General features: G+C 38.8%; 1 protein-coding gene across 2 annotated transcripts in view; it reads right to left on the bottom strand.

Moving 5' to 3' along the window:
* The window catches only part of LOC117476053 (cytosolic phospholipase A2 zeta-like), a 37,445-nt gene that overhangs the window by 15,755 nt on the left and 8,623 nt on the right, over positions 1-13,067 (bottom strand). For both annotated transcript variants that reach the window (XM_034122420.1, XM_034122411.1), the window contains exons 9-13: positions 11,980-12,034; positions 7,481-7,602; positions 6,566-6,661; positions 6,192-6,226; positions 5,494-5,632 (exon numbers count right to left, since the gene is read on the bottom strand). In XM_034122420.1, coding sequence (XP_033978311.1) covers positions 5,494-5,632; positions 6,192-6,226; positions 6,566-6,661; positions 7,481-7,602; positions 11,980-12,034 — 447 coding nt within the window. The remainder of the gene's footprint in view (positions 1-5,493; positions 5,633-6,191; positions 6,227-6,565; positions 6,662-7,480; positions 7,603-11,979; positions 12,035-13,067) is intronic.

Here is a 13,067-nt window from a genome sequence, read left to right as displayed (position 1 = left end):
AAGCCACTCCCCTTCAGACCGAACCCAACTATCCATTCACCACCACCAGTGTCTAGACCCCGGGGGGGTTTCATCGGATCGGAGTTTTCCCCTCCCGAATGATACTCCTGCACTACGGGGCCTAATCGCCAAAACACCATTACATTCATTCGTGTATTCCTGGCAATAAATATGTATTCTTACATCAAAACCGTCTCTCCTGATTGAAATATTGATAGATGTCTTGTAATGCACTGTTGAGGAACCTGCAACCCAAGTTTTTCATTCATGGCATAACTACACCGTAGCTGTGTATATGATATGTCAATAAACCTTAGAACATTTTGAAATCTTGAAAGGGATGTGTAAAATAGCCATTATATACAGTCTTTCATTAACTATTAGTAGAGTATAACGAGTAATGAATATACTTTATCTGCAGATAAATGTTTAGTCTTTTCAAGCTCCAATTATCTAATATCTCGCCTGATTGTTGGCACTTGACAATCACCTTCCCTGAATTTTACTCAGGTGTAACTAAAGTCTGATTTAAGGGTTGTTTATATTTCACATCATTAATCAGAATCTGCAAAGTAACTCAAATAAATGTAGTGGAGTAAAAATACCAGGTTAACCTCTGAATTGTAGTGGAGTAGAATTACAAAGTAACAATAAATTGCATGTTTTACATGCTGCTGTGTATTACTTGGGATCAATAAAGTACATCTTATCTTATCTTATCTTATCTTAAGATGATCGATGACTACTGCCATATTTGCAAAATGTGCCTCTGAACCTTGACAAGTGCATGTTTCAGGCATATACTGTATATATAAATGGATGTAGTGTCCGTGACGTCACCCATAGGATTCTGCAGAGTTGCAGAGAAGCCCTTAGTAGGCGGAGTCGGCCACTAACGGCTCGACAGTGACGTCAGAGTCTAACTCCCGCCTGCTCCAGCCTGCTCCAAATAAGGGCAAAGAGGCGGAGCCGAGGCGGGACCTGCTGCCTCCGAACTGGAAGTAAACAGAGCTAGCTCAGGCTAAGAAGCTAAGCTAACATGAAATACATGCATACCAAGTTACTGCGTGGCACTTTGGTTTTGATAAAACAGTGTAGTTCCCCTATATAAACGTTACATTCATAATCAAACGAGACACTCTGCAAGAGAATTAGCTATTTTTTGTTATTCTTAATGCTTGTCATCACGTTAATAAAATAAAAGAAGTACCGATACATAGCAGAACGATTGTGGCGATGTTCAGCTTAATAAGCCTTGTTCAACATAATTTATTTAGCTAATACTACAGCGGGCTGCAGGCGAACCAAGTCCGCGTTTCGCTGCATTCCTTGATCTCCAGTTATAACGCTGGACTCCACCGCCCGGAGCTAACGGAGCCGCAGGGGGCTCCGGGATGCCGGCTGCAGCTGGACGCCGGCTGGAGCTAGCCCCCTGCGGCTCCGTTAGCTCCGGCGGCCACCACTGGGATAATTGGGTCCCCTTTTAACATTTGCTCCCGTTTAGCATTATGGGCGTCATAGCCATATACTATAAAAGTCTTACCCAAGGCTGAATCATAAACTAAACTGTATATATATATATAAAGGGTTACGTCCTTAGCTGGCTAATAAGCTACATAACAAGCTAAGCTAACAAGCACACAAACACCTGCTAACGGGGTTAACATGTATAATATTATCATTTTAGACTTCTTGGAAGTTCTGTTAGTACATTCAAGCGCACAGCACGACATTTTAATTGTCTGGTATTTGTAACAATATTCCCTAAAAGGCACAATCACCACGAACACGGCTAAAGGGTCAAGTACAGTAACTACAACTAACTAACGTTGTAGCCTAGCAGAGTGGACAAGTTGCTGTTAGCTGACAGTGAGGCACGTACCTGTCCATCAAAGTGGCCACACCCTAATCTAGTGACAGCAGAAAGTATTACAAATAATGATTACAAAAAATGCAAAAAAAATATTAAAAAAAATATAAAATATATTTTAAGATCATGTTTAATCATCTGATTCGTCTGTACATTGCTGTTTTAGTCTGTGTTCTTCTAATTAGTGCACAGTGTGTGCCTATTGAGCTGTTTAGAGCCATGTGGGACAAAACCTGATCATGCCCCTCCCTCTCACTGTCTAACTGAATGGTGACTGTAAAAACTACACTGCGCATGCTCAGAGTATTTTCCTATTTAATGTGTGTGGCAACAAAATAATGACCATAGGGGCACTGAGCTGCCATCCCCACCATACGTCATCTCACATAATTCAGAGCTGATTGGCTGTAAGTACGTGTGCCGCGAAAAGTGTGGTGTGTGAAGAGGAGACGAGAGAGGTGCAGTGACGCGTCCTAAAACCAGGAAGTAAGCTGCGCATGGCTTCCCTCGACAAAAAAGCAATGAGATTTCTCCATAGGATTTTAGAAAATAGCTCGAAATAAGATCTGTGGGAAACGTACCTGTTAGATAAATGCACGTTTTGTTCAGCCGGATAATATCCACATGTCTACCCTACTTTTATAATTTTTGAATCATAAATCCATCTATTTAGATTTATGATAGACTTTTGAAAGATAAGGAGGACTTTTACAAAAAGGTAATAGAGATATTTGTCCAGAAGGATAGGCAAATGGACTTCATCTTCAAGTCAAGGTAAGACCGCAATTTTATTGAAAATGGGATCTTACTAAGAGAGAACAATTCAATATTTAAATGATAAAATTACATTTTTTGGGTATCCTTTTGTTGAACTGTCTGTTTAAAATTAATCGAAGCATCAGACAAAAAAAGCTTTTGAAAATAATATTATATTTTGGTTTAGGTCAAAATATAATATTTGTAAACCTGAAGAGTCAGTGCCAGTGCCTCACCAGCCATGAACCTCACTGCACGTCACAGCAGAAGCTTATATATAGACATCTAAGTTTTTTGTGCCCCACCACTTTTGTACATATAAAAACGCCACTGTTCAGGCTTATCAATTAACAACAGGAGGGGTCACAGACATAAGACCAGCTATTAAATAAAGCTCTTCTGACCTGAGCTGTCATGTGGGTATATATTAATGCTGCCCATTATAGACACAGGCAATTTCCACCCATTTATTAAGTATATGTTTTAAATTTGATAACACCAATGTGTTTCCTAAACCTCCAGGGGTGTACACAGTTTAATACTGGCAACTTATAATTATGGGAAATACGAAAACGTCTTTTAAAACTACAATTCCATGTAGAGATATGCCATAGAACATGTTGGAACATCCAATCACAGAGCTTGAAGACTAATCACGGGGTTTGTCAAGCAAAGGGACTGTAGTCCCAAACGCTAGCTGAGGATTATGGGTAGTGTAGTGTCTTCGGCCATCCTAAACTCCGAAAAAACTATTTGTTTCTCCGAATCGAAGGGGGAAAACACAAAAGCATTGTACACAATTTAAACCAATCAATGTTGGATAAACTGATGTTTTTAGTTGACAGTGAGGGGAATACTTTCGGTTTTACTATGAAAACTTCGAGACCGGAAATACTGTTTTCACCCGAAGCTGTTGTCTGGCAACGCAATTTTGTTGATAGTTTATTTTGAAATTCAGTTCCTGATGGACGGCAAAAAACCCAGAGATTATAGAATCAAACAAATAAATAAAAACAAGGATAATTGTGTGTTATTGTTGAGTAAATAACAGTGTGTTATTTAGAAAAGAATAACAAATTAGAAGGAAAAAAAGATTTAAAAATACATATTTCAGTATTCTGAGCCCCATTTATTTTCCTCACGGACAGCAAAAAAAGTCAGAAATTATAGAATTAAAAATAAAAACAATAATCGTGGCTTGATATTGAGTAAGAAAATGTTTTTATGAACCACACAGCTTCCGGTATTCCAAGACCCGGACAAAAAGACGTGTTGCAGGCACGAAACATACTACCAATAGAAATACATTGCTTTTAAAATCGTTCTGTGTGACACGAAAAAAAGGGGACTATGTCGTGACTATAACACGAAATGCCGTGAGACTGGGTTGTCCATGCACCAATAGACTGCGAGTTATATATGGAACAGCCCGAAGGTTTTGAGGCAAAATCAAAAACAGGGGAACACTTAGTGTGCAAACTCAACAAGTCATTGTATGGTTTTATAATACATAAATAAAACCCCACTTTGAACAAGTGGGCCTTTTCAAGCCCCACCTGTTCCTCATCGCTCCAATAAAATGGTAGGCCAAGCTTAAAATGGTCAAATGTATCATTCTATAACAGGGGTCTCCAACCTTTTTTAGGATGAGGGCTACTTTAAAAAAATATAACAAGTCGTGAGCAACTTTTTCTCCTCTTTTTTTGTTTTTTGCAGTGTATATATTTAGCACATTTTAACATTATTATATGCTTACCTTTAACCTTTGTGTGCTGTTTGGGTCTGTGGGACCTGTTTTCAGTGTTTACTAAAAGAAAATGTATGCAATCTAATTATTTTAACCTGCTTTATTTGGGCGAGCCCCACACTTTGAGAAACGCTGGTTTAAAGCAATCCGGGCGAAACTGGAACAAGTTACTGCATGATCATCTTACAGAGAATGGGTTTGTGCAAAATGATGCTGATCATTGTGTCTACACTCTACAGCAAAGAGTCTGAGAACGAAAGAGTCATTCTGTTGATATGGGTAGATTACCTACTTATAGCGGCCAATAACAGCCAACAGTGGCGCTATCGACCTGTGAAGCCGAGTACATGGCATTAGCGGCTACTACTCAAGAGAGCATGTACCTTGTACAGTTATTAAAATGGGTAGACCGTAATAGCCCACATGTACCAGTAAAGATATATGAGGACAACCAGGGAGCAATAGCTCAATCCAAAAACCCTGTATGCAGACAGAGAAGCAAGCATGTAGACATCAAATATAATTTGTACGATCTGCACATGCTGAGGGGAAGATATCTATTACATATTGTCCTACTGCAGATATGGTAGCTCTTGTCCTAACCAAGCCGTTGACAAAGGCTACATTTGAAAAGTTCAAAGGGTATTTGTTTGGAGAGTAATGTGAATTGCAGATGTAAAAATTGAACACTGCTAGAGACATTTTTTGTTTTGTTTATTGGATTCTGTGTACCACTGTAGAGAGTTATCAACATGTCTTTGAGTGGGAATGTTAAGCATATTTGAATAAGAACAAAGTCATGTTTCCGTTCATGTGTATATGACATCATCAGAGCGTGCCTGAGTGTGAAAGAAGCGTGGTGATGCTAATGAGCATGCGCAGAAATAAACGGTCAGTTCTCCAGGCCAAACTCAGTGAAATGTGGTCGTGTGTTTTTTCTGTCCATTACAACTAGTTAAGATGATGCTTACAAACTACTTTGGTTGACTGCAAACGTGGGGACCTCTGCTGAATATAATGTCTCACGCAACAATTAGCAAAATTGTAAGCAAATTGACATTGGGTAGGAGACAACACAAAGGCATTAGTAACGATGTGAGAGAGTTGCACTCTACAGTACCTTGTTAGGTTGAGGTAAAGAGCCAAGGCCTAAAAAGTTCTGCAAAGCCTGTGCCACCACATCTTTCCTCTTCTTCAGAAACTCTTTCTCTTGAGATGGAATGTCAAAGTCCAGACGAACTCCAAAAGTTTCCTCCGTGCTGTGGATTTACAAGGTAAAGTGTGTGTAACAAAACATGAAGCTAAAGTATTGTTTCACTGAGGTCTTGTGGTTGAGAATGTGTTGCACCCCGAGCACTCACTGCATCCATGTTGGCCAAGGTCAGCTGTCCATATACCTTTGGTCTGGGGCTGCTTTTATTGTTTTGTTGAGGCCCCTTAGTTCCAATAAGGGACATTTTACTGCTAACATTTACATTTTAGACAATAGTGTTCTAAAGATTTTCAAAAGTTTTGATGTGTCCCTTTCCTGTTTCAACATGACAATAAAACTGTGCAGAATGTCAGGTTCATAAACAAATAGTTTTCCAGTTTGTTGTTGAAAAATTTGACAGTCCGTTAAGACTTATGATTGGGTCTAAAGAAAAGACTATTCACATTTATCATCATTGAGTGCACGTCAATAACAATTTTTATCAAATGTGTCTGGATTACAGTAAGGAGGCTAAATGCCCATGCTTTTGGAATTAGGAGCTCAACATATTTGGGTGTCAACATACTTTTGGTTATACTTTATACTGAAAGTAAAAGGTCCCTTACCCGTCATGTGTATGTAAGTGCAATTCGATCTCTTCCTGTGAATAGAAAATGTGACATTAATATAAAAACAAATACAAATTAAACTAGCGAGCAATATTATGTACAGGTTTACTGTTATCTTAAACACCAGGGTAACTTGGCCAATGGCAGGTCAGTCAGAGAGTGAAGCGATCCACATACTGCAATAGCTTTATGGGGATTATTACATTCAAATTAAATCATATAAATGATTTGAAAGACATCTTTGCAGTAAATGAATTCAACAGTTCTCTATCTCAGTTTCAATTGTAAATGGTTTATGTTTGTTGCTACATAATTAGCATTTGTTACATATCAGCTCACCTTTTAACTTCAGCTATAGTGAAAATTCTTACCTGACCAATAACAAGGGACACTTTGCCTTTATGGTTAGGTTGTAGTGGCTGGAGATGTATAGAAGTTTCCATTGGATGTACAGTGTCCTCAGAGTGCTGACACACAGAGAAAAAAAACATGTCATGTTATACAGTCTTTGAGTTAGGCATGAGCTTGTGGCAGTTGTTGTGGAAGAAAGCTGCTATTAAGTATTAAAAGAAGAATAACACGTGGAAAGTGTTTTGTTCACTTCTTTCCTTACTTAATTCCCTCCTCCCTCACTAGTTTGTTAATCTCTTCTGCATCCCTTTGGAAACATTTCTCTGATGTCGTTAGAGGACAAAAACATTCTGTAAAAATGTGAAATATTAATATTATCTTCCACTTTTACTGAGTCTGACTGGGTTGAACCGAACAGTCTGGAATATGTTAATGGTTATGAAACTACATTGATTTTAATGCAGTGTCACATTTCCTAAAAAGTGCCTCTTGTATTTACAATACTAAATACCAGGATAACAATTATTTATATTTGTTCACACTGTGATGTTTAATAATTAGAAACACATTTGATTTTGAAGGGGGGGGGGGGTTGTTGTGCAATATTATATTAATACATCTCACCTGGTATTATATAGTCCATAGGTAAACTTCAATGTTCTAATTTAGTTATAAAAGTCTTTAACCTTATTTTGCTATAAATCACAACAAGCTTGCAAGATCGCTTGGAGAAGCAAAGCCAACCACTGGCTCTCAGCACAACTCCACAAAGATACACTTTCAATGGACTTCATAAAGGAGCAGAGGATAACATTCCAAAAATAAGAACACACAACCTTACAAAGATACAATGTAAGTAGAGTTGAAAAGGAACACCTTACACTAATGTCTAACATTTAAAACGTATTGACATTTAAATTACAATTCAAACTTACTGCGACTCCAAGTTCTGTCTCCAAGTCTCTGTTGATGTAGAAACGTTTGCAGGTTTCCTTTCCATTAAATGTATGATTCTCCGGATAGGCACCCCTTAGTTTCAGGACCTTGTTCCTAAAAGCTGATACATTATATACATAACAATGTATATGAAGCTTGACAAGTCAAAAGTAATAGTTCTCATTATAGTAAAGTCATTAGTCAGTAAACTTAAAAAAGGCTGAACAGCTACACTAAGGCTGTATTGCTCACTTTCACTCACACTGGATTTATAGATGGATACAAGTTCAAATTCTTGGCAAGTACTGTAACATTCTGATTTGTTTTGAAATACAAAACATTCTCCTGTTTGCTGCTGCTGCCTCCAGTCGAACAGTCTTGTTGCTCAGGAAGGTTCCTAACAGAGTGAAATGACCCGGAAGAACCTGGCAGCCATGATAAGAGCTGTTTGAAGATGATAGAAAAGGAGGTTCATTCTTCCTTTGTTAACTCTTTTAGCAAAGTATACACTAGTCCAGGGGTCAGCTCATTTATTATCAATTATCTTTGCCTCCTCTGCCACCAAATATAGTTTATCTGGAGCCGCAAAAAATATTTGTTAACACAGCTTATAAAGCTTTATATTATATATGGTGTTATACTATACAAAAAGTAAAAGAATAAAGTAAAAGATGTTGAAAATCTATTGATATTTTTACTTGTTATAACAGAGGGAGCAGCTGATGCTGTCTGCTTTTTCTGGAAATGTCTTTCGAAATTAAATGTTTTTTGGTTGCTAATTTCTCACAATATATGCATGCATGAAAGCCAGCATTCTTGGCAGTAAAAGGAAAGGAATCCACACGCAGAATTTGATTCTCTATTTAATTTGTGACTTTTTTGGATTTATCAATGTATACTCTATATGGGTCTCAAATGTAGGATTAGCCACCCCCGTAAAGCGCCAGAATATAGGTGTAGAAGGACGTGACGCATATAGCTTATAAAATAATAATATTATTTCAGTGTCACAATATCACCTCATACTCCAAAATAAAAGATTATCCTTTTCAATAAACAATGTGCAACCAAAATCTAAAATAGCTGTTCATTTTTGCCAAGTTATGTTTGGTCAAAGCTACAGGGAGCCACTGCAGAGGGGTTGAAGGGCCGCGGGTTGCCCCCCCCTGCACAAGACCATCCTTTACCAGAGCATGGTAGGTAATGCTGTCCCACAATTCTTTGTGGCTTCAACAGAAGCAAAGAATTGTGATAAACGCAGATCCTGTAAACCAGGGGTGCGGAACCTCCGGCCTACGGGCCGTATACGGTCCGCGAGACCATTTGTTACGGCCCTCGAGGTAATTTATAAACACACGCAAAAAAAAAACGATCAACTGCAATAAAAAAAATTAAAGAAATCTAGACCGCAATAGAATTAAACAAGCGACTGCCTGTTTTTCCTGGCCAATGTCAGGTTCCTTGAACACAAAACGACCGTAACGTGTCATCACGTGGTATATATCATGTTACGTCCAGGGGTGTAGTGCTGCCGAAACGCACCGGAACGCCGCTCCGGCACTTGAAAAATTGCAGTACACATAAGGAGCCGTACACATGCTGCGTTTTTTGCGTGGCTGTGTCTTTAGTTGTAAGCCCAGTGGCGATCTGTTCATATGTCATATGATCATACAATAACGCCATCAAAAAGAATATGCTACATTACAGTACAAGTACTTCTGGGTCTCTGTGTGTCATTCAAGCTCGGCTCTGTTTGTGTGGCACGAGCGAGCAAGAGAGAGAGAGCGCGCCGGTACCGGGGGGATTGTTGTTGTTAGCATCTGGTTAGCTAGCTATGCTAACGAATATAAGGAGCTGTTTCTACAACCAGGTGGAAGAGAGCTCTCTCTCTCCTGAGAGACTGAGAGGCTCTGATAACCTCAGCTCAGTGAGGTAAAGGCCACCTTTATATGATCATTATAGTTAAAAATAAGAGAATAAATGAAAAACAGGTATAAAATACTATATGACAGTAAAAAAAAGTTGTTATTAAAGGTGGGGTAGGTAAATTTGAGAAACCGGCTCGAGATCGCTAGAATTTGAAAATACACAACCGGAGAAAATCTGCCACTTCCTTATAGAGCCCCTCCTCCAACACACACGCACATGACCAATGAGGGCACGAGATAAGTTTGTGCACAGATGGAAGGCTGACAGGCAGGTAGGCCATCCAGTTATTTTAGCCGGGCCGGCTAAAATGATTGGTTGTGCTTTTTACAGTATTACGGCTTCCACAGATGACATTTTTTTATGGATTTTGTGTCAAAGCACTTAAGATATTCATTACTATCGGGATGTTAAGAGCATTCCATGGAATGTAACAAAAAGTGTATCTCGAGCCGGTTTCTCAAACTTACCTACCCTACCTTTAATAAACAAGAATACAGTTTAAAAGGGGAGTGATTTGTAAAATATCCATAAAGAAAAATAAATCTGTTTACCGTTCTGTTTCATATGGGTGTTGAGAGATGTATCCATAGATCACTTAATTTTGCTCTCAAAGTGCACCAGATTGATGCTTTAACTCATGTCCACATGGATAGGACACTAAATACATTTGCACACATATCTGTCCATATATTTCTGTTTTGGTGGTCATGCCACAACCGTGCACGTGCATGCATGTGCGAGTCATAGTGAGTGTCTGCATTTTGGTCCTTTACGCCTTTTACACACTCTCTCCAAAGCATAACATAAAAACGTTGAAAATAAAGCCAAAAGATATTAAGAGGTTGCTTTTTCTTTGCAAAGCATGAAAGAAAGGCGAAATGAATGGGCTGTGATTCCCCAAGTGCTGTGTTGATTTATTTTAAAGTAGGCCTGTGTATTTTTTTTTATTGTCCTTATAAGAGTTCTTTGTTTATTATTAGAGGTAAACAGTTTTCTATAATGTAATAAATAATAAATGCAAAAAAACTGTAGTTTTTGTCTGATGTAACAATATATACAACTTCATAAGCTATCAAGCTATCAAATATGATTTGCGGCTCCAGGCAAAAACAATTGGTGGAAAAGGGGGCAAAATGGCTCTTTTGGTCAAAAAGGTGGCAGACCCCTGCCTTAGCTAAAACAGCTGTGTGCTGCTGTTGAGAGTGGCCAACAACAGCAGTGAAGTTAAAGGGTTTTCAGACCAACCTACATGTGATGATGCTGAAACGCCCCGTACAGTTGAGGGGAATTAGAAACTAGAGTTTCAATTCACATCTGGGATTTACGGAGCTCCTTAAGGGACATGGACATTTTTTTTTATAAGAGACAGAGACAAAAGAAACGAGAAACTAACCCATTATCCCAACTTTTTTTTTTTGTGGAGAAAGTTACCGGTGCGCCATGGAGGAAGTGGAGCACACAGGAGAAGACCATTTCATTGCAACCTGTTGTGTTTACGTGGGGAAATGACATACATTATTTGAGATATATTTCTAACTCAGACCTAATTTTAAGGACATTTCGGCCAGGGGTGTAGAGCTATTTGTTTAAGCACCGGATTGGCAAAACAGGAGAGTCTGTAAACCAGTCTGCCTTGATCTATGAATTCATGTCCGTGACTCTCAGAGTACCTGCTGCCTGCAGCTGTTTTATAGGGAAACAAACACTCAGAACACATACACACAGAGCGGAGCTGAGCAGAGCACAAACAGACTCACATCATGCCCCCTGGTGACCATCTCCTTCATAAAACTAATAAAAGGGGGAGTAATCGGGCAGTTCGATGTGTGTAGGTGTGTGTGTGTGTGTGTAGAGGTATGTGTGGTTAAAACGTAGCAGCCTGCGGTCACTCTTTAGCTGTTCTAATGAAGGTAAACACAGTGTAGGCGGTGCGTAAAAGGCACAGCTCTTTGCCCGCTGGTGCTGCAGAGGCTGCTGGGTTACACGTCCCGCTGCCTCCTGGAGTTACCGCAGGCTGCTACATTTGAACCACACAGCCCTGGCCGAAAATGTCCTTAAAATTAAGTCTGAGTTCGAAATATATCTCAAATAATGTATGCACTGTCCTTTCCCCACGTAAACATAACAGTCTGCAATTAAATGGTTGTCTCCTGCGTGCTCACCTTCCTACATGGCACACCGGTAACTTTCTCAAAATAAAAAATAAAAAGGTCGGGATAACGGGTTAGTTTCTTTACTTTCTCATTATCCCGACTTTTTTTTTTCTCTCTCTTTTTTTGTCCATGTCCCTTTAGGGGCTCCGTAGGGATTCTATAGTTATATCTCTCACATTAATGCTAATTAATGCTAATGTTATAATATTGATTAGAGCAGTTTAAATGGTAATGTTGGCCATCCATAAGATAATTTTCCCTTTCGCTATCCCTATGAATTTGATGACAATACATTTCTTATATCTGTGAAGGTCATCTGAATCCGTCTTCCAATTGATGAAAAAACATTTTGCAAACAGGACTGTTACAGTGATAAATTCAATCTGAAGGATAGAACATTATTGTAGCCTACTTACAGTCATGCCTTTGTAGATTTTGAACGTCAACTTCCAGTGCAGAGAACGGAGCCGCCTGAAAGACACAAAGAGATTATTAGTGCGAATGCTGTTTACAGCATTCCACTATAGTTCTTCTGTTTCTTTATTCTTCTGCTTCTTCTTCTTATTATTATTTCACCCAATATTTTGCCCTCGAATAACTTCAGCCTACTTTCAGATACAGAAACCATTCAAATACCAAACTATTCAGCCTTTTCAGCACATGATGGGAAACCTTCAACTTCTTCAAAATATGTTATACTTTTTTAAATATTCAGCTTTTTAAACTCTTTTTTTAACATGGAACTCAATGGGAGGAACCTTCAAATCCGCTTTTAGCTACACTGTTTGCAAAATGCTACTCCTTCCACATACTTTCAGCATTCCAACTTTAAAATGATCACAAGACATTCAGCTATTAAACTTGTATTCAGATTCTTGATCTTTTACAGTTTTTGAGATATTTAACTTAGTTTGGAGCTTGGTAAAGAGGCCTTCTTCAGATTTTAACATTAGTGTGTATTGCGCAGGTCGTTAAGGCTTAGAGTGCGTGATGTCACAGCTAGAGTGGAGGAGAGCTTGAAATTCGCCTTAACATTTGTTTTTAAAACTGCCATAATTCCCAAACCCTACAATCCTGGGACATAATTGTATGCTTGAATTGTAAGAAAACCTCTCTTAGGTTGAAAAATAAAAACATTCTAAGCAAAGAACTTTAAGAAAATGCCTCTTGAGGGCATGAAGTGACAAAAACTTTCAACATGTCTCCATTAAGGCCCATTGTAAATTCAGCCTGATTTTTCATCACAGCACCAGCTGCACACCTTTAGTAAATCTGCCAAAAATGCTACATTATTGAGCCGAAAGTACACAAAAAGCAGACTCAGATGCTCCTCAGGGTCCTGAAATGCTTCACGCGTTGACATTTTACCGATAGCAGCTACCGTTTTTTAACTATAGTTAGAAATGTAAGAGGTTTATTTCTCATTCAGAACAATGGAAAAGCTCTCCTTTCACTGCATATCTCCATGGAAACCTTTGATCTCTGGGCTCACACTCAGGTGTTT

The sequence above is a fragment of the Trematomus bernacchii genome, unplaced genomic scaffold (assembly GCF_902827165.1).
Source record: "Trematomus bernacchii unplaced genomic scaffold, fTreBer1.1, whole genome shotgun sequence".
Classification (NCBI taxonomy): domain Eukaryota; kingdom Metazoa; phylum Chordata; class Actinopteri; order Perciformes; family Nototheniidae; genus Trematomus; species Trematomus bernacchii.
This window is presented reverse-complemented; position numbering and strand designations above follow the sequence as displayed.